Consider the following 22536-nt stretch of genomic DNA (forward strand, 5'->3'; position numbering starts at 1 on the left):
TGTAAGAAAAACATATATTTACTCATAAAACGCAATCCACAAACGCGATTTATTTACAAAGAGTAGCGGCAACGTAGTGATTTCAACAATTTGTAAGAAAAACATATATTTACTTATAAAAAGTAATCCACAAACGCGATTTATGTACAAATAGTAGTGGCAACGTAGTAATTTTAACAATTTCTAAGAAAAACATATATTTACTCATAAAAAGCAATTTATGTACATATAGTAGTGGCAACGTCGTAATTTCAACAATTTGTAAGAAAAACATATATTTACTCATAAAACGAAATCTACAAACGCGATTTATGTACAAAGAGTAGTGGCAACGTAGTAATTTCAACAATTTGTAAGAAAAAACATATATTTACTCATAAAACGAAATCCACAAACGCGATTTATGTACAAAGAGTAGTGGCAACGTAGTAATTTCAACAATTTGTAAGAAAAACATATATTACTCATAAAAAGCAATTTAAGTACAAAGAGTAGTGACAACGTAGTAATTTTAACAATTTGTAAGAAAAACATATATTTACTCATAAAAAGCAATTTATGTACAAAGAGTAGTGGCAACGTAGTAATTTTATTAATATGTAAGTAAAACATATATTTACTCATAAAACGCAATCCACAATCGCGATTTATGTACAAAAAGTAGTGGCAACGTAGTAATTTCAACAATTTGTATGAAAAACATATATTACTCATAAAACGATATCACAGAATGCGATTTATGTAAGAAAAGTAGTGGCAATGAAGTGAATTCAACAATTTGTAAGGAAAACATATATTTACTCATAAAACGCTATCACTAAATGCCGATTTATGTACAAAAAATAGTGGCGATATAGTAATTTCAACAATTTGTACGAAAACATAATTTTACACATAAAACGCTATTACTGAACACGATTTACTCATAAATAGTGATAGTTCAAAATAGAAAACGACAACATACAATAGTTGAATCGTGAAACTCACGAAAAAGAGGATAGTTCAAATGTTTTCTTGACCGTCAACTCTGATAAAAATAGATTAAATGCAAATATCAAAACATTACAATATACCCACTGAAATCCGATAAGTGGGCTCTATATCTGAATGTTACAAAATATCCAGCGAAATCCCATAAGTGGAGTCTCGAGAAGATAAGAGTGTACATAGAACTTCATCCTTCCTCGCGGAGGTAGAGAGAATGTTTCAGAGGAATTACCCATATACAACGTACATAAATAAAACTGAAGTATGAAAGATCTCCAGCAAATAACAAAAACTGGTGAATGTCATTTTTAAAGTTAATGACTGCCATTACAATCATAGTTCAAGATGAAAATCTCCAATTTTTTCAAATTTCACCAGCAATGAAGAATCCCAGCCATTCAATATTTTCATACCAACCATAAAAAACGCGTCTCCATCGACGCCCCTGGGTGCTGATAAACAGGATTTTTCTCTCTCGTTATAGCATAAAAGACTCAAATTTTGGCAATGAACCTTCAAGGAAAGTCCAGCTTTCACAATCCCGCAAACATGATAAGTCTTTTTGACCTTCCACCGACTGCACGATATATCCAGATCTGCACGAAAGAACCAGTTTAGATATGAAATGCAGAAAGGGTCATGTGGCATTCAATCAGCAGGTTGCAGCTCAATGAGGTAAAGTTGAATATTGGAAGATATTGATGGAAACAAAAACTCCACATTTAAGTCATGTTGTTTTTTTCCACTCTGGGATAGACATTGCATTCTGCGGTCCCATCTGGAAGGATATCTCTTCAATAAGATGACCACGATTAGACACATATTTGTCTGTGTAATTAATACTAAAAGTTAGTGGCTGCACTAACAGCTAAAAATGATTAAAAGTTCGATTGAGACGACTGGCTCATTTTAAGCCAGATCATAAAGGATTATCTAATTAAACACCACTATAAAATATCATCTCATTTGTGTTTGTAAGGCATACAATCCACCTTCTTATCTTCAAAACACTACTTCTACAGTTCTATCTAAGCATCTTGCACTTTTCCCCTCAACTGCAGTCTCTTTGAAAACTTACAAAAGAAGATGGCAAATGCTCGTATTGCTAGGTTTGTTACAGAGGTAGCACCACCACAATTTGTAAATGTCATGAGAAACCGAGCCTCAAAGATGCTAGAAACCATCAAAGAGGAGGAGAGAGAAGCTAGCACAAGCGAGTCACTTTCTCTGAAGAATTATTCCTCTTCATCATCTTCAGCTTATTCTGCTTCATCATCAAATGCAAAAAGTTCTAAATATTTTCTCAAAGAAGTTCAGAGGTCGTTTTCTGCATTTGGCAGCTAAAGTATATACTCTAGCTTGCTAAGAATGCTTTTAATTTTTGACCAGTGTATTGATTCCTTTTCTTTTCCTTCAGCAAATTCTCTCTCAGTAAGAAAGTCCGCAAAAGCTTTGGACATAATCCAAGCTCTGCTGAGACTAGATAAGTATTGACTGTATGTAACCTCTATGGGAAGATGAAAATTCTTCCTTCGAATTATCAGTAAATTTCTGTAGCTACTTTCTGTAAATATTACCAAATTTACTTCAGTACGGCTATGAAATTGTTTTACACATCTTGTATCCTGTTTCTTTTATACATAATTAATATATGTTATTCTACAGAACAGGCACTAAGGGCTTAACAAGCATACGATAACACTCTATAGCTCAGTGAACTCAAATACATCTAACTACAGCAGAATGAGAGAATGTAGTAACATTCATACTAAAACAAACAGTTGAGACCTTATCATTCCCCCCTTCCCTAGAATATAATACTACCTGATCCTGCGCCCAGCACTTCTTCCTTTTTGTTCTGTAAAGGTGCTTTCCTCCAAACCACAAGAAACCTTCTCCATTACTTTCCCCCTCCCCGCAGTTTTCCTCTGTGACTCTAGTATCCTTGGACTTATAGTTTTTCTCCGCTTCCTTATCTCTCCTTCCCACCCCAGCCTCACTTTTCTAGCCTCCAAAAGTCTACCCCTTTTGAAGCCTACTCTCCCTTCCATAAAAAGTTCCCTCGTTCCCCCAGTTCCTATCTCTGTTTCCTTGCTATCAAGAATTCACTCTCTCCTCCTTCGAATTTTTAATTTAAATAATACATCATTAAAGAAAATTAACAAAAACAAAACAAAATTTTATATTTGAAAGTTCTGACTGACAAAAAGCTGACTGCTGATGATATTTGTGAAAATTACCGTGCATAAACATACTCTGCGGTGACGTTTTACCATCCAGCTAAAATTTTCTAAAGACAGTGAGTGTCTCTTCTTTTAGCGACGTCAGAAAGCTTTACATAATCCTGGGTTAAATTTTCTTTTCTGAGTTATATTTACTACCTGTCCCACATCTTGTTTCATTTAAGGTCAGATCAAACAACGTTTAAAGTTTACATATCCTCATTATTTATCTGTACTAGTGGATCCCACTACCATTCTTAGCACATATTCCTCTTGTTCTAACCTTTCATCCTTAACTATCTACTGAAAGAAGAAAGAGCACAGTTAACAGAATCACAAAGCTTTCTCCTCCAAAACTAGCAGCAACAGCGATAATCAGATTATTTTCCTTGTTTACCACATATTTGAGAATTTTTCCAACAAAATTGATATTCGTATAATTATTTATCATTTGTCGAAAAGTATGAAAACCCAGAAGTCCTGGGATTTTGTTTAAGAATATCATGAAAAGGCAGGTTTAAACTCTTGCACGATTCCACACCCCTCTTCAACAGCCATGACATTTAGAAGACTCTAGAAAGATGTAATGTACATCTCTCAAACTAGAACACCAACAAATAGTTAAATTAGACTTTGAAAGTAGGTTCATAAAGGAGAAGAAATGAAGAAGTGAAAGAAGAATAGAAGGATATACAGAGGCTGAAACTCTACAAACCAACAGAAAGACTGGAGAAATAAGCAAGAAATTAAACAAGACAATTACAGGAGAGAGATGGGGCAAAATAATGGTGAAAGTTGGACCTGCCTAACCATAGTAAAAGGCAGAGCAGCACGAGTTGGACTATATTATTAAGGTAAAAATGACATTAACTGAAGGTTCTTCATGCAAACAAGTTAAGACATGGATGTTGACATTATGTTAAAATGGTGATAAGTAAGTATCTGAAATATAGATTTCATAATGAACAAGTCTCTAGTAGACAACCCACATAGAGGGATTAAGAGATGCTAATCAAGTTACCAACTGCAATTCTAGAAAGATAAAAATGTGCCTCGTCTCTAGTGCACCCCTTTGTTACATGCACAGAACCAATCACAATAGTTATTCATATGCTGTGAATCACTAAATGCAGAAAGGGCATGTGGCATTCAATCAGCAGGTTCCAGCTCAATAAGGAAAAGTTCAAGTTTGGAAGCTTTCAAAGGCAACAAATACCGCATATTTAAGATATGTTGCTTTTTCTACTCATGCATAGACACATTGCATTCCGTGGCTCCATATATGAGGATATCTCATCAAGAGGATGACTATGATGATAACATCTTTATCTGTTCAATTAAGACTAAAAGTAAGTGACGGCACTAACAGCAAAAAATAATTAAAACCTTGATTAAGACGACTGGTTCAATTTAAGCCAGACCATAGAAGGATAATTTAATCCACAACCATATAAATTTCAGCCCTTCTGTGGTTTTTAACTCATACAACCCACCTTCTTCTTAAACACTACTTATACAGTTCTACCAAGCATCTTGGACCTTTTTTCTCAACTGCAGTCCAAAACCTACTAAGAAGATGGCAAATGCTCGTATTGCTAGGTTTGTTACAGAGGTAGCACCACCACAGTTTGTAAATGTCATGAGACAGAGACACCGAGCCCCAAAAATGCTAGAAACCATCAAAGAGGAGGAGAGAGAAGCTAGCACAAGCGAGGCACTCTCTCTGAAGAGTTCTTCGCTGTCATCATCTTCAACCTATTCTGCTTTATCTTCAAATGCAAAAACTTCTAAATATTTTCTCAAAGAAGTTCAGAGGTCTCTTTCTGCATTTGGCAGCTAAACTATCTACTTAGGCTTGCTGAGAATACTTTCAATTTTCAATTTCCTGACCAATCTACTGATTTCTTGCTGTTTTCCTTCAAGCAAATTTTATCTTAGTTACAAAAGTCAGCGAAGATTGGACTGTAAACTCTTATTGCCAGATATATTGATTAAATGTAACTGTGTGAGAAAGGAAAATATCTCTATCGAACTATCAGAATACTTATCACTACTTCTTTTAAATTTTCCCAAAGTTACTTCAGTCCTGTTAAGAAATTGCTATGCACGGTATTTTTTATTCTTTTTTACGGCAGTGTCCAAGCCAGCTTCTGCGCACCTTGATTATACCACTCGGTGCCTGTTGCTCCCACCAACCTACGAGGCACCTCTGCCCACCAAGACTTAGGTAGATGGGAAGAAATCACCTAGTATCTTTGTCTCGGTTGGGAGTTGACCTTGAGACTTCATGGTTCTCCTCCCACTTCATTTACCACTAGGTAACACCCTTGGGTGCCAGTATTTTTGTTTCTTTTATAAATAAACAAAGTATTCTATTCAACAACATGCATTTAGACCAGAACACAAGAATGTAGAAACATGCATACTTTATATGAACAATTTTACATCAAAAGAACTTACTTGCCTACTGGTTGTCACACATCATTTCTTCCCTTTGTTCTTAAGTAGTGCTTTTCTCCCATACCAGAAGAGACAATATGCTAAATTGGAGAGTCAGCTAACCCTCCAACTTCAATATACCCAACCCTCCCCACTTCTCCTTACTCCTAGTTTTTCTAGTCTAGTTCCCTTATCCTCTCTTTCAGCTTATAGAATACCAGCAGTTTCGCTAGAATCACGACCTTCAAATTCTAATTAATTTTAAAAAAACAGTGCAATTTTGAACAAAAGGCAGAATGATATCCACCTTATCTTAATATTTGCATCGAATGGATGAAGATAGCTGCAATAGATAAAGAGAAAAATATAATACAAAAAACATGAATCACCACTGTCAGGAGAAACAACATTGGAACACTTCCTTCTGTACTCTTTTGTGTGGCATCAATTAGAGAACCAAGAACAATGCTAACAATCTATAGGCAAGCAGCAAGAAACATAATGATATAAAAATGAAAATAACACAATAATATCAAAATGTAGCGACTCACCATGATATAATCCTAAACTGGTTGGCAACACAGTACTACACTGTCTAGGAAAATGGAAGTTATCACCATGGGCAGCTTTTCACTTCTCCTTTCTCACATTTGAAGATTTCAACCTAATCTTGCTTTTCTTGAACTTTTCTGATTCAACATTCTCTCTTAGTTTCTCCAATGCTAGAAAAAAATGAAAAGAGGTTCAATTAAAAACATAGCATAACTGAAGAGTAACTGCAGAAATAGTGCTAATACTTTATTTTTCTCCAAAAAAAGGCTAATAGGAGATCTCAAGGTTTAAGTATCAGATCAAGTAAATAAACTACTGCTGGTTTCTTCATAATTTCAACATGTAGAGCATTCACTTTGATTGCCAAGTACTAACAAATATGTTGAAAATGGAAAAAGAAAGTACCTGAGGTGTACAAAGAGCGAAGTGACTCTATCACTTCAGAAGAAGCAGAATAGGTAGGGCAAGAGTTACAGTCAGCTTTTTGCAGCATCTTCTTGAAGCGCTTCACCTGCAAAATTAGCATTGGAGAATTTCATATTTAAACAAGAATTTGCTGCAAAAGGAACAGAAAGTTTAGTGCTTCAAAGTCTCAAGCTGAACCCCTCCATCGAAAAAGTATATCGTGGAAAGGTTGAGAAACTTGGTGGTATGCCCAGTTAATAGTCTGAGATTAGATCATTTATTTTTATAAGTATGTTCATACATCATACAAAGTATCCTAAAATATTGAACACTCGAAGTGCTGTGACAGTTAAGATCACAATATGAATACAAGCACATTGAGTGGAGAAGTGTTTTAGTTTTTTATGGCAGCTTATGAGGGACAAGATCTGACCTTTTATTTTTCAATTTTGTGGCCATTTGATGGCGGTGAACCAGTTCAAATAGTCAATTTTTTTAACCAATCTGCTCAAGTAGTCATTACTCTACTGTTAAGAGCAAAACTTTACTTAATGAAGTACCCCAAAGAAAAAGGTACATATTATGTTAATAGCATGCTATAGTCAGATATACTACATCAGGTAATTTACAAAATTTTAGCTTCCTTAGGGGCCAGAACTTAATGTCTCAATACGAAAAATAGATCATTTAAAGTTGCAATCTTTAAAATATTTGATCCTCATCATATAAAAAGACATACCTCATCTTTATGCATTAACGTAAAGCAACATCCACTTAGGCCCGCTCTTGCAGTTCGGCCTGCCCGATGAATAAATGTTTTTATATAAGCAGGCATATCATAGTTTATGACATTTCTCACTCCTTCAACATCCATTCCACGAGTCATAGCATCAGAGGAAATAAGCACTTGCACTTGCCCTGACCGGAAAGCCCTCAACGTCTTGCTGTAAGGCAAAAGTTCAGTATATTAAATTGCAAGATGGTAGAGTAGACTTAAATAAGCAAGACCAATCACACAGGTGGTTCACCATAAAACATTTCCCAAATAAACGTAACATCACCATTCAACAACGTCAAGTATAAATATGACGACCAATTATCTCTATTTCTGTACTTCATTTTCTTTTTTTAACTTTTCCATTAATCCAACTTGCAAGTAAAAGCTCTAGTAAAATAACTAAGATGGCAATCAAAAAGAACAATGCGAAACATGCCCTTTCTTCTCCAGAGACCTATAAAGGTTTTTCTTTTTTTGATAAAGACAAAAATCTATAAAGGTTAACAGCCTTCAGAGCTGACTTGGATTAGGTAGACAGATTCCCAGTGAGATGCAGACATTCCATATGGCCACAAAAGATTTTCTGATGCATTTCTTGATCATAAAATTGTCTCTGATACATAATTTTGGAACACTGGAAACTATCCTTTTTGTTCGAATCCCAGATATTTGTGCACTTCTAATATAGCACTTTGGACACCAACAAAACAAAACAGATTTTTTAACAGTATAGTAGTACATTACAGCTTTTTGGCAACCTAGATGGCTCCACGCATGACTACATTCATTAGCTTCAGTAAGATGTGAACTCATGCAAAACATCATAATACCGTTGACTGCAAACTTCTCTAGCAAATGACATAATGTAACAGCTCAGAGCTAAACTCAAGTTTTTAAGCAAATGTATCTAAGTACCTTCTTACAGATTGCCGCTGAAGACGAGAATACTCCTTGAACTCAATTTGCAAATTGTCGAAAAACTTGAGCAAAGTGCATAATCTATGAGTGGACTCCACCGATGATGTGAAAACAATTGATTTCTCCCCTTGCAGACTTTGAAGAAGGGAAACTAGATAAAGTGGCTTAAGCTTCGATTGACATAGCTACACAAAAGGAAGGTAAAATCACTGTTATCAATCATCTGCCTGTGAGGAACAGTGTAGTGCAAAATAGCACAAATCCATTGGGAGGGAAAAGTGATAAGTCAGGTGCAAACTTTTCAAAATGAAGCACTCAATGTATTGAAAGCACAAAATTACCCAGTATAATGAACTTAGTACTTATAACACTGAATTGCAAACTTCAGCATCCAGAATCCGACAATGGAAGTATTTATTCAACAGCTCAAACAAACCATCATTAAAATGTAATTTGGAGAGGAGTCCTAATACTCAAATAGCAAAAATCCCTATTCCCCCCGCCCCACATTTTATTTTGAACTGGGCGAAAAAAAGGAGGAAAAATGTATGGTTGATTTCTTTTTCATCTTTCAATGTCTGTTGAATAATCGACTGCTTCACACCAAATAAATTACTTTCTGAAGAACACTGCTTCCTCATGAGGCAATAACCTTCACTTCGCATTGCTTTGTTGCTTCGGTTTTTAGATAAACCTTCAGCATCACTTCGTCCCTTTAAGCAATGAACTGAAGGTTTTTAGACAAACCCTCACTTTGCATCACACAGTCACTTTCAGCAACAAAATGCTGGTTTCTAATAACAGTGGTTTGGACTTTAGCAATGTATGAGTGTCTCAAGACAATCCACAAGGTCGATGCACAAGACAGTTTAAGCCAATGCTTTTAGATAAAGTAAGGTGCTGCTAACAAACATTTAGACCACGCTGAAGCAGTAGTTTCTGCTATGTTAGCATATCTACAGAAAACAACACAAAGTTCCTCCTAGACAACATGATGACAAATTCGGAAATTCCTTATGACTTGGAGACAACAAACTGATTCTTTTTTCCTTCTGTTTGACAGGTTAGGCAACAATGACTTCTAATTGTTATGGAATAATAATAATTTTTGGAATAAGAAGATAAATCATCAAGATAAATGATATGCCGTGATAAACACATTTTCAGGCATATCAGGAAAAAGAAGATAATATATAAATAGGCCTTATTTCATTCAAATAGCATATACCCACCACTTTAAATGATTTGAGTTCTTCAGGAAGCTTGTAACGCCTTTCTCCAGTCGTCAAAAGAAGAGGATGATGCAAATCAAGCTGAGCAAGTTTACTTGGGTCTTGTGTTAGTGTGGCTGATAATACCATCTTTGCCAACCTTGGATAGGCTTTTCCCTTGAACCCTCTTTCAGTGCCCCTGCATTATTTTTAAAGCAATGCTTAAGAAAATCCCACGCGTGAAATGGACAAAGAGAAAACAAGACAGTGAAATGCCTATGTGCACTTAAAGTTAAACCTATTCAATACCAAGGAGCAAACTCAATGAACCATCAATTGATTAAAGGCAAACCTTCCAACAAAGTTAGATCCACTAACAAAATAATACGTTATGCATTTCTTTTTGATGACAGTGGTGTCTGGCCCAACTTGTGTGCACCTCGACTTTTCACCAGGTACTTGCTAGGCTACTACCTCCCGTCAACACACGTATCGGGTAATTTTGCCCATCAAAGTTAGAGTAGATTGAGAAAAAATCACCTAGTATTTTTATTTTTTTTACCTCAGCTAGAATTTGAACTTGAGGCCTCCACCTACTTCATCAACGACTAGGTCACACACTTAGGTGCAAGGATAGATACATTTTCATGATCAAAAGAGTAAGAAACTCAACATTGAAAAAGATATGACAGACAAAGAAAGAATCAAACAAGACTTGAATAATCAGACAATTACTTCTTGATTAGAAAAATGTCAGGTTACGACTGAGAAAAAGATGTGCATCTAAAGAGGATTCCACATATAAGCAACTCATAAGGAATAGGGGATAGGCATAACAACATACATTCTTCTGATTGTCTTCAATGAACCATAAGTGCAAGGAAGAAGATCAGCAACAGAAGGGAAGTTCCCATCAACAGAAGAGCTGGTCAACTGAATGACGGTAGGAAGCCAGGACTGATAAGCTTCCCTTAATAATCTATCTGTTTCATCTACAACCTACATGATACCAAAATGTAAGTCAAATGGTTTCAACAAAGTAAAATGAAGAAAAAAGAGCAATGTCAAAATATGTGCCTCACAATCACAAGACCTACTACTACCACTTTGAAGTTTTAATGATTAAATTGAAACGAATCTTCATTGTCTGAGTTATTAGCATAGTAGCATTCCAAGTTTTCCTTTTCAAATAGGAAAGAGGCATTGAAGTGAATAAAATACCAAACATATATTAATAATTTAATCAAGTAGATACAATTTTATCAATAATGGGAAAGTTCCCACATAAAAAAAGTAGGGTAATTACAGAAGCATGTGATTCTCTACAAAAGACATCCACGCTCTATGCAGATAGAAACATCACGGATGCACCAAAAACACATATAAAAGGGAACTATTCCTTAGATGAAAAACTCAGCTCTTTGCTTCAAAAGATCTACTATTTCTTTCATGTACAGTTATTATTGATTGATCAATGCATTGATATAATTGAAGATAGTGGAAACACGTTAGAAATCTATTAACATATAGACAAATAGCCAGCACATTTGCTGCCAAAACATGCAGTATAGTTGCCTGTTTGTTTTACCTCGGTATCACCCTACTTCTAACAAACTTCTTTCAAATTATCAAAAGGTACTTCCCTGCGCTTTGTTTTCCTAGTGACCTTATAGACTAATGATGCAGACCCTAAGGAAAAGCAAAAAGATAGCTGGGACACTTAGCTTCTTAAGATGATCAAGATATTCTCAGACAGAAATGCTTTATGCCATGATATTAATCGCAACAAAGAAGAGAAGAATAGGGGACTAATGTAAATATACATACTAAGAAATTCTAAGCAACTAAATATATGCAGCTTACAAGATAAGATAGATGCTCAAGCGTAAAACCATCAGTGTTATTAATGTGGTCCATCAGTCTTCCAGGAGTTGCCACTAATATGTCTACTGCACTTTGTAACTCGTATGAGAATTCTTCAGGATCATAACATATGCCATACTCAACATTGGGTTTCTTGATGAGTTCGGAGATTTCATCAGAAATTGATGACTGACCTACTGCCAAGCCGACAGACAGACCTACTGCAGGTGCAAGAGCAGAGAAGACCTCTTTGACCTGCGAACGGAAACAAATGGTAAAAACATAACCTTCCCCTGAGAAGCTAGTTATCTATCTTTGCATGTGAAAGTGTAAATAGAGAGGCCTTAATAAATAAATAATTGCATGTGCAAATGCAAATGTAGATACGTCACTGGTGTGAAGAACCCACTTATAAGTTGGAGGTATTCTTACAAAAAGCCTCTGAGGCACTACAACAAAATTCCACCAATTATCAGATTGCAATTAAAAGAATTCAACCAAAGTATGAACTTGTAGTGTTTTTTTCTTTTGTGATAGGTAGCATGAAGTCATAGTTTTAACGCGACAAAAACCTAGGATGATCATTGACTTGCCCATCAAAAAAAGAAAATGCCAAGGGAGGAGGCAAAGTTGGAATGATAGTTGATCCAAAGAGTTACATGTAATTGAGAATTTGTGTAATTATGCACTGCGCATTTTCCAAAACTAAAATTAACAAACTACGGTGAATAACCTGCAAAGCAAGGTCTCTAGTAGGCAAGACCACTAATGCACGAAGACATTTAACAGCACGTGTAGACAGCATCTGAACAATTGGTAAGGCATAAGCAAGAGTTTTCCCGCTCCCTGTAGGTGAATTTATACAAAGGTCTCGTTCAAAAGAGCCAGGTCCAATAGTCTCTTGCCAGACAGCAAGTTGCACGGGAAAGAGTGAAGTGATGCTCATATTCTTCAAAGCCGCCACTAACCTAGTGAAGAAACATGTACGGGTAAGAGTAAGTTGGAGTGGAAGTGTACAAGATCCAGTATGAAGTGTCAAGAAAGCATAAGGTATGAGTGTAACAATGTTTCAACTGCAATCATAGGAATTTTATTACAAACAGTAAAGCAAAGTAATAAACTGAGGATATTTCGGATAAGAAATGAAATATTTATTGTCGAAACTGAGAGGTGATCATCATTAACAATAATTTCCATTTTGTTCATTCGTTATCCTGAAGGAATGGAGAACTTTTTTTCTTTTGAGATGAGGTTTGCCAACAGGCCATGCTATTGATAGGGAACCAGCAGACAATACAAACGATTGAAGAATATGGATGAGCAACATTCATATCTGTCTGTACAAATATCATAACAAGACGGAAACAAGACATTTGGAAAATGTATCCCACACCAGGTCATATAGTTAAGATAGTATTAGATCTCAGTGATCGTATTCTAAATGATGCCATTGATAAAAATACTTTCAACACAGTTTTCTCAACCCGTTTGTTTTCCATCCCTCCCATATTATGGACACCATTTTGGTGCATGGAGTTTAACTTGTTAGTTTATGTTGTATAGGATACAAGTAGTACTTTAAGTTTAAAAGTTTAGTTTGATAAATAGAACATACAATATACCATCAGAATTTAGTATTTGATTAGTTAAATAATTTGAATACTCGAACCTGGTAAAAGGCTATAGAAAGCAACATATTAATAAAAGGGAACCAAAAGATTTTGCCACATCTCAAAACAAAAAGAATGTCGTATAGATTGTAAGACAGAACGATGATAACCGAGAAACCACGAGGGCAGTAGCACCTTAAATACCAAGACCATACAAAAACTACATCCCAGAAACTCAAAACATTTTCTATCAAGAAAATACAAAATTTACAGAGCATAAAAAAGTAAAAGACATTGTTAGCTCTATTACAAAAGGCTAATCTAAAATTATGGAGCTATCAAAGTCCAAAAAACCTTCAGGGGCTACAGAAACTTGTGGAAACTCGAACATCTCTAAATTCTGGGATATTTAAATCAAACTACTCCTACACCAAAAGGATAAGCTTCCTAACCATCTATTCTTAATAATAACAGAAATGTGACGCTTTTTATCAAACAATAAATCTCCTATTGATGTCTTGCCATATGTTATTCGTTCAGAATCAACAAGGGTTCGTAGAACGAAGGGAGTGTATAACTGGGATTTCATTCCACTTTTTTGTTCGTAACGAGGAAGAGATAGAATGGAGTTCTTCACAAATGATCCCTCCAAATTATCTTAAATCTTCTGATCAAAACCTGGTTCTGACAACATTCATCCAACTGTTTGAACGAGTTACTAATATTTTTAAAAGATAGAACCTTTATGCAGTTTCTGAAGATGTACTCACTCCATTTCAACTTCTTTGTCTTCTTCTCCTTTTTAATCCATTTAAAAAAGAATGTATATTTCCAACATCAAGCCTATTGGAACTAGATAGAATCGATAAGATAACTCCAACAATTTCTTTGTTGTTAACGGCTCCTAATTTCCAGGAATTAGCACTTCAATAGCCTTCATGAACTGTATTAAAAGGGTATGTCATCCCAAAATTCGGATTATTTCTTGGCGCAAATATTCACTGGTAGCATACCATATTTCAATTATTTGTCAACTCTTTAATTCTAACTTTCTACAAGTCAATGTTTAAGACCACGAGATTAATGAGCCTTTTGTACATTCAATGTATTGATCACACGTCAAAACCAGATAAACAAATTGAAAAGGAGAACTCAAGATCCTCGGAACATCATGTTGATTTTTGGGGTTGAAGGGAGTAATGCTGAAAGAGTACCTGGGATCAATAAAAGGCAAAAGATCTAGAGAGCATTGATCAAAGGTAGTAATATCAACTGGGTTTCTCATCCATGGCAATACAGGGATGTTTTTCTTCTCTTTCTTCAACCCCTTCTCTTCTTCCATTGTCAAGCTCACCTTTTTCAGCTGAAAACTTGAGGAAAATCCAACAAACAACGCCAAAATTAGTCTCTAACAACAAAATAAACACCCCAATTTCATAAAAAGCAACAACTAAAAGGAAAAGCTTATGACAGTTTGAACTCCAAAATAGAATAATATTAAGGCACAAACTCAACATAGCTGGTCAGAGAAGATGAACTTAATCGGAAAATTATATCAGTAACTAAAAAAAAACATAAAATAACAGTAATGATGGTCGGAGTTCAAACTCCTCCAGCTTCATATCAAACGAAGAGAATAAACAAAGATAAATATATATGGAAGATAACCTCTTTTACCGGAGTTGGTGTCGCTGGTTCACCGGTGGAATTTGGTTTTGTCAGTTGCACGAGCTTCGAGCTCGCTGGCTGGTTCGTGTCTGAGCTTGAAGCTTCACTGGTTCACCGGAGACAAAACCTATGTTCGCCGTTAATGGCTGCCGGCGTGTTCGGTTGGGAGGGCGACTCTATGTTATTGCAAAATAAGGTATCCAAATATTTTTTTATAAGGAAAAAGGATAAATATATTCGAATTATAATGTATTTTTCGTTTTAACGAAAGATTAAATAGTGATATGTGGTGCAATTTTATTTGTTCATTCGATATTTAATAAATATCGAATCGATTGATAAGATTATGATATATGTATATGTCCGTTAGTATAAATGGTATATATGTTTTAGTCTTTGCAAGGCAGAATCGTCAATGTCCAAAAGAATGATGGACGATATTTGCATATTGTTTACGATATTTCAGCGGTATATATTTATTATTTTTTCCTTTTTATATAAAAAATTAATTATTTGTGATAAAATATAGTATTAACGTAAAGATTTTTATCAAACATGCTGAATAGTTCAAAAGATATTGAAGGCGCAAAAAATATTGAGGAGGTAGGTGCAACTTACAATAAGTCGTAAGATGGTGAAGTGACTAATCGTGTAATTTCTCTAGCTTTTCTAACATGTATGTTGTCCTACAGTTTACGAATAGATGACTGGATGTCTCAACTTCTTTACCACACATGTAGCACAATTTGAAAGGTCGATTTTTCCCTTGCGAAAGTTGATATTCGTAGTGAATTAGGAAAATAGAAATAGCTCTTGCGTGTTAGCAATTATACGATTGTAAACTCCAAAGAAGTCAAGGACTTATAATGCTCATAGTGTACATTAAGTCATCAACTCAAAAGTTAGCTCTGTCGTGATCCTCGTATTTATTTGATTTTTCGTTGCTCCTATACAATTTTGTTTCTTATATGTTCTTATAATTCATAAGATAGTGAAGCGACTAACCGATGGTCGCGAATCACATCGATGGTCGCGACTCTACTAGACGTGGCTTTATGAGATTTTTTTTATTTCTAAGACCACTTTTAGTACGCTACACTACGGTCTATACAATTCACGTGTCACATTACTTCTACTTCACATCAAAAATTTCATATGATGTTTTGATTGTAACGATAATTGCAGCCTTCAATCTATATCTACTCTTTCATTATATCTTTTTGTTTCACTATATGCTTATATAAAAACATTTACAACTTGATTTGCTTTATTTCACATCAAATTGTTATGGAAGTGAGAAATCATGTATTTATTTTATGAACATTTTTTTATCGGATAAATAAAAAATTAAACCGTTAATAAATAATTTATTATCAATTTAACATATTTAAAAACTAAAAATCAAATCGATAATACATAAAATCAAACCAACTAACGAAAACTAATAAATACCATTTCCTAACAATGAATGCATGTGACAGAATTAGTTGGAAAAAAGTTGTAGAAACCAATGCAAAGTGCTTATTCACATAGTTTCATTCAATTGTTACATTTTTCAAAAAACCCCTTTTTCATTAGTTTCTTGTTTATCATACATTTCATTTTTCTTCATTAACAATGGGCAATGCTTCATCTTTGCTGACTCAATATGACATTGAAGAAGTTCAAGAACACTGCAATCACACATGTATGCATATTTCTCTCTTTAAAATGACATTTTTTCACTAAAGATTGTAACTTTTTGTGGGGGTTTTATTTTAATGTTTAAAAGAGGGTATTTTCTTACTAAAGTTTGTAACTTTTTTGTTTTGGGGTTATCTGGGTTTTGAATATCTTATGCTTACAAAAAGGTATTATTTTACTTAAGTTTGTAACTTTTTTGTTTTTGGGTTATGTGTGTGTCTTATGTGCATTTTAACTAAAGTTTGTAACTTTTTGTTTTGGGGTTATGTGTTTTTTCTTTATTATCAATGTTGAGAAGTGTATTTTTTTTTAAAATAAAGTTTGCGACTTTTTTTGTTTTGGGGTTTTAGTTTCACAGCAGGAGATTCTATCTTTGTACCAGAGGTTTTGTCAACTGGATAGAAATGGCTGTGGATTTGTCTCTGGAGAAGAGTTTCTTTCGGTGCCTGAATTTGCTGTCACTCCTCTCTCTCAGGTTTGATTGTTTGTGTGATAATTATTACATGATAAAAGTATGTGCTTTTCTGTATAGTTGTGCAACCCGAGATCAAATTTTTGGATGAGTTGATTTCTTAGATGGTCGTTTAACTAATAATGACACTAAAATTAGGAAGAAAATTGGAAACCAGAAGTATGGTGACTTTTTGAGATAATAACTGTTAATTGAGTGAGCATCTGAGAAATCAACTTAATTTTCAGGATTTAGTTTGTATAGTTTTGTGAATTGAAGCATGCAAATGCACTTAAAATATTGTAGAAGTTATGGTCTACTTCTTGTGCATTTACTTTGAAATGGTTGTCCCCAATGTCGGAGCCAAGATTTTCACTAAATGGAATTTAAAGTCTTTGTTGCTTGGACTCTCCAAAAATATTGTCGCACCCTGTTGGATCCTCCAAAGAATTCACTACTTTTGGAGCATCATGCACACACTCGTCGGTATATTTGAAGAGTCCGAGCAATACAGTCCAAAATATAAGGAAGTAAGCACACGAAGAAGCCAACAGGATTCAACATAAAATATACATACATAAAAAAAAACATTGACATACCTACACAATGTAATTTTCCGTAGAGTGGTGTCAATTGACTCCCCTTGGACAAATGTGGTTCTGCGATTGGTTATCCTCACATAATAGTGAGGGAATAGTTTGTATGGCATTATTGTGCTATTTGGTGCTTGTGGGACTTTTTGTGTCAGAAAGAAGCATGCCCTCTGGTAAACTGAACAAATTCAATCCTTCAGATATGAAAGGATCGGTAATACAAGTTTGTGAGACTATCTATTATAATTTTGAAGTAGAATTGAAAGATGATCCAATCTGTAAACGACAACAACATGAGACCTGGTTTATGTTCGTCCATGAAAACTAAGATGTAAGGGTAATGAATCAACTCGAAGCAAAACATAGGTTTCATGCAGGAGAGAAAGAGAGGTACGTTGGGAACAGAGAGGTCTTTGAATGGGAAATGAAATAGTTAAAAAGGTTCACTGGTACACTGATTCATCAACATAGAGGTTATGTTAGCAGACTAATAGATCCTAATTCTCCTCCTTTTTCTGTTCTCATTGAGCATTGATGAGAACTGTTTTTTTTAGAACACTGAGAAATGAAGTTAGAAGTTCCGGGCTCGCTTTCTCTCTTCTCTCCTCTTAGCTGCTGGTTTGGTGCAACTGTAAATAACTTTTTGATTGTGTGGCTCTTTTAGTATATCGTTTATTTTGAGTTTTTGGGCAATGACCAACATTGAAATGTCACAAATGCACTTTTGCAAATTCTGCCACTATAAAACTTTATTCTTAATCATCCTTTTTCTGAATGCAGAGGCTATTACGGATGATAGACGGGTTAAATTTCAAAGAATTTGTGGCATTCCTATCAGCCTTCAGTGCTCATGCCAGCTTGCAACAAAAGGTTGAATGTAAGGGCATTTCTCATTTTATGCCTTTGATAGTCTCTTTGAAATGCGCAAATCCAATCTTCTTTTGCGTAACTTTAATTTCTTCAGGTTAATTGTTGCTCATAGTGCTACCACTCTTTCTTATTTTTCCAGTTATATTTAGAGTTTATGATTCTGACGGGAATGGAAAGGTGTCATTCAATGATATGCTGGAGGTCTTGCAAGATTTGACTGGACCATTTATATCTGAGGTTCAAAGAGAGGTAGTGTTTGTCTTTTATTTTTTCGATGCTTTTGTTTCTTATGATCTTTTTCTGATGAGAACTATTAAAGTATTGTGAAATAAATAGAGTTTCTCCGTATCTTACTTTATTCTGTTTCGGAAAGTATACTTAGTAAAATGACGTCAAGGCATTCAATCTCTGGATTGCTCTTGATTACCTTGTAACCTTCTGATGTAGGGAGCTTTCAACTAGCCTATAGTTGCAGTATAGTAAAATGGAGATCTATAGGACTTGATACTGGCAGAGACATTGGAGATTAATACGGGGTTCTTGTTGTTTTAAGGTTAATGATTCCAAGAATCACGGAAAGGAAAGGTTTTCAGTTGTTCTATATGTAAATCAGTGGAGTAAGAGAAGAAAAGTAATCTAGAAATCCCACCATAGAAGTAAAAATGCAGTAAAGTAGTGATAAAGTTTCCCCGAAAGCCTTCAAATTGACTCATATATTCTGCACCATTAATTCGAAAACGTAAATGTATATTTATGAGCACCAGTTTTCTAAGTTGGTTAGTCCTACTAAAATTGCTGCTAAACAATAAGGAAATAATATAAATTGACAATCTTTAGAAGTTCTTAAACAACGTGATCATAGACTCATTGACATGGTTTTTGGATTTTATTGCATTTAACAGGTAAAGATACTCCTGAAAATAACCTAAAGTTTACCAGCAACGGCAGATTAAAGTATGTCCAATCTTGGGCTATAAATGAGAGTGATTTCTCATTTTCTTCTGTGTGTGCATGTCACCTTTTTCACACATCTGAAATGACATAGGAGTATCATCCCGGGAAGTATGCATAACTATATTTACTTGGATTTTGGTAAATCACTCTTTTGAAAATGAGGCATAGAGAATCCCCTTAAAAACATTTACAAGTTAAAATCATTCGTCCACTTTTTTATAGTTTCATTGCTTTCAACGTTTTCCTTGAATTAAGGACAAGCTCGGTGCAAGAAGGGGTGACCCGACGGTCCATGATACTGGAATGAACCATGAAGACTTGGGCCCAATCGTAGGAAAGGAAATAGTTAGCTGATTTCTTCTAATCTGTCTAAGCCTTGTAATGAATTATCTGATACATATTCTCGTGCCATGGATTAGTTGTGGTACGTGCAAGTTAGTCGGAACAGTACTTCTATATAAAGCAGAAAGTAAAAGACGCTAACGATAAACTTGGGAACAAATTTTTCTATCAGTAACAAACTTGGGGAACTTATACATTTCTTAGCTCTTATTTCATGTTTTATTTTGTTCACTTATTCACCTGCAATTTATTCTGATTTCTTTTAACTATAGTAAAGCTACTCTACTTCGCTCTTCCCATTTCTTGCCATAGGAAGTGCTTAATTTGAAGACTTAAAAACATAGTAGTATTTAGCAGGTAATGTCAACTTTTTAAAGAAGCTGAGAAGAAAAATTCAAATATAGCAAATCGAGTGCAGTTCGTCAACATGCTATCATTCTTTGTAAAAATATAGGTGTACTCAGGAGATTATTCATTATGGTTTGGATTACGTTACAGATGTAATCCTTTTTTTGGACAATTTACTTGATTGTGAAGTAAACAAGTTGTCAATGAGCACATTTTGATGGTGGATCACCGAAGAAGCCACCTTCTATAAAGTTTACCTGAAAAAGAAATGTGACCTTGCGTTTAACTCCGGTTTTATTTCTGTCCATGCAGCAAGTTTTGACGCGTGTTCTTGAGGAAGCTGGATACAGCAAGGATTCTTCACTAGTCCAATCTGATTTCCTGAAGGTAAATATTGGACCTTTGACCTTCACGCTATCTGTTTCTTCTTGCAAGTTTCTGATGACCCTTTGGCAGATCAATTAACGGTTCTCTAGTGAATCCAATTACTCTTGCCTCTTGTTAAATCTGTCTTTCTGAGAATATATTATAATATATACATTAATGCATTTGTATAAAAGATCAAAAGTTGTTATGTGAATTAAAACAAGGTTCAATGTTAGATCAAACAAAACATTTAGACAAACTTGCCTTAACTGTTCCATTGCTATGGTCGGGAAGCTTGATATGTTTTGACTATGAGAAAGATACAAGTAGCAGTGTAGACAAGCAGGTACGGAGAAATTTCAAGCAGCAAGTTGGTTATCATCCCGCTTGGTACATAATGTAAAGCAGAAGTAGTGAACTTCTAAGGCTCCATGTTGTGAGTTGAGTTTGAAATTTCATGAATATTTGAATAAGATTAAAGCATCTTCATATCTACTGTCAAAATTATTCCGAGTTGAAGGATTTGCAAATGCTTCCTGTAATATTGGGATACCAAATGGAAGTATCATTCCTAAATCACAAAATAAACTCTAGAGCTGCTGAAATTCATGCAAACTGATAGCTTCTTTGATGTTTGTTTTTTATGTACTGAAAACTACACACGCCCTTTTCCTCGCGCTGCTTAACTCTTGTAGACACCCTTATAGCTTGTCATGTTCAGTTTTTACCTCCTCTACGCGTCCCTTACATCATTACGTGATCATAACTCATTGAATCCACATTATAACATGTCATTGGATCAGCTTATCAGTGGGATGAGAAAAGTAGAGTAGAACTACACCCTTATAGCTTGTCATGTTCAGTTTTTACCTCCTCTACGCGTCCCTTACATCATTACATGATCATAACTCATCGAATCAACATTATAACATGTCATTGGATCAGCTTATCAGTGGGATGAGAAAAGTAGAGTAGAACTACACCCTTATAGCTTGTCATGTTCAGTTTTTACCTCCTCTACGCGTCCCTTGCATCATTACGTGATCATAACTCATTGAATCAACATTATAACATGTCATCGGATCAGCTTATCAATGGGATGAGAAAAGTAGAGTAGAACTACTTCCAACTTGAGATGTGTGTGTCACTTGCATCATAACATGATCATTACTAGTCAGAAATCAACGTTGTAACGTGACTTTGATCCGTATCACTGAATCAAGCTTATCAGTGTGTGAGAAAAAGTAATTTTCGACGTATTGATTTCTGAATTTCCTTGGTTTGGTTGAATGATATTGACAAAGCTACTATTGTTTGCAGATTCTTGGCAGTTCTGATCTGAAGATGGAAGTTGAAATTCCAGTAGATTGAAAAAAATGACTTTGCTTTAGTTGACATTATCATATAATTTGCACCAGCAAGAGTTAAACAAAAGCTCCTTTTTTAATTACTAAATTTAATACATGTTATGATCAGTATATGTTATATTGAACATATGTAAAACTCAGGTTATTATTCACATCATAATGGTTGAATGGATCATATCATGTTGCAATCCTGCTTGAGTACTTCTTTTTTTGAGTCGAGGATTTATCGTAAACAATATTTCTACTCTACAAAGACAGATTAAGGTCAACGTACCCTCTATCTTGATCTAAAGGTAGGTTTTGGTTTGATTTTTATTAAAAATAAGTAGACTAATTATGTTGATTCAGGTCAATATAAAGTCGATTTTTTAATTTTAATTTTAATAGATTCTTCAGAGTTTTTGAATTTTTACATAATGATTGAAAAAAAAGATCAATTATATTTTTACTTACTTATGTGATAAGCTAGAGAATAAAAACATTAAATGAATATGAATTTTTTTAAAAAGACGGTAAAATTCACGTGAATAAAAAATAATTTTATTGAAATATCAACGTTCAATATATTACATTTATAAAATTAAAGGCTACCGTCAAACTGAATACAAAATAAAATATTTACAAAGTAGATTGTTAACTTCAATCTGAAAAACTATGACAATTTAATTGTAATTTCTAATCTGAATACAAAATAAAATATTTACAAAGTCCAAATTTGAAAATAATTTATCTATAAACTAATTTAAAATATATTAACAAAGTAGATTTTAATCAATACTCCACTTTTTTATGTAGAAAATAAAACAAAATAATTTTATGCATTACGTTGGTTTAATTTGAGTTTGATTTGACTTTTCTTTAATATCAAATCAAGAGTGATCGGTCTTTTTTTCAACGCTAAACCAATTT

General features: G+C 34.5%; 2 protein-coding genes across 7 annotated transcripts; one reads left to right on the forward strand and one right to left on the reverse strand.

Moving 5' to 3' along the window:
- Positions 1-998: 998 nt before the first annotated feature.
- On the reverse strand, positions 999-14870 carry LOC101249740 (DEAD-box ATP-dependent RNA helicase 1). Of its 6 annotated transcripts, none has more exons than XM_004242569.5 (11): positions 14654-14870; positions 14200-14355; positions 12109-12343; positions 11376-11630; positions 10357-10511; positions 9534-9711; positions 8299-8486; positions 7345-7549; positions 6606-6711; positions 6200-6370; positions 999-1583 (listed from the first exon to the last, which is right to left on the reverse strand). In XM_004242569.5, the coding sequence occupies exons 2-10, from the start codon at positions 14325-14327 to the stop codon at positions 6279-6281; spliced, it is 1542 nt and encodes a 513-aa protein (XP_004242617.2). In that variant the 5' UTR covers positions 14328-14355; positions 14654-14870; the 3' UTR covers positions 999-1583; positions 6200-6278. The 6 variants fall into 6 exon arrangements, with proteins under 6 accessions (XP_004242617.2, XP_069143013.1, XP_010323200.2 ...); XM_069286912.1 differs by having other exon boundaries at positions 6038-6370; XM_010324898.4 differs by having other exon boundaries at positions 14200-14348; positions 14654-14869.
- Positions 14871-16129: 1259 nt separating this feature from the next.
- Positions 16130-21815, forward strand: LOC101250315 (uncharacterized). The gene is made up of 6 exons (XM_004242570.5): positions 16130-16340; positions 16687-16811; positions 18161-18257; positions 18390-18499; positions 20207-20281; positions 21581-21815. Exons 1-6 carry the CDS (start codon positions 16271-16273, stop codon positions 21629-21631), a joined length of 528 nt encoding a protein of 175 aa, XP_004242618.1. The 5' UTR covers positions 16130-16270; the 3' UTR covers positions 21632-21815.
- The last annotated feature ends 721 nt before the right edge of the window (positions 21816-22536 follow it).

Source organism: Solanum lycopersicum, chromosome 7 (genome assembly GCF_036512215.1).
Source record: "Solanum lycopersicum chromosome 7, SLM_r2.1".
Classification (NCBI taxonomy): Eukaryota; Viridiplantae; Streptophyta; class Magnoliopsida; order Solanales; family Solanaceae; genus Solanum; species Solanum lycopersicum.

Excerpts from the sequence above, each read along its gene's own strand:
- LOC101249740 (XM_004242569.5), bottom strand. The coding sequence starts at position 14,327 with ATGGAAGAAGAGAAGGGGTTGAAGAAAGAGAAGAAAAACATCCCTGTA. Across the intron at positions 7,550-8,298 it reads CAGCGGCAATCTGTAAGAAG|CAAGACGTTGAGGGCTTTCC; the intron begins GTACTTAGATAC and ends TTTGCCTTACAG. Across the intron at positions 6,712-7,344 it reads CGTTAATGCATAAAGATGAG|GTGAAGCGCTTCAAGAAGAT; the intron begins GTATGTCTTTTT and ends CTAATTTTGCAG.
- LOC101250315 (XM_004242570.5), top strand. The coding sequence starts at position 16,271 with ATGGGCAATGCTTCATCTTTGCTGACTCAATATGACATTGAAGAAGTT. Across the intron at positions 16,341-16,686 it reads AGAACACTGCAATCACACAT|TTTCACAGCAGGAGATTCTA; the intron begins GTATGCATATTT and ends TTGGGGTTTTAG. Across the intron at positions 18,258-18,389 it reads CTTGCAACAAAAGGTTGAAT|TTATATTTAGAGTTTATGAT; the intron begins GTAAGGGCATTT and ends TTATTTTTCCAG.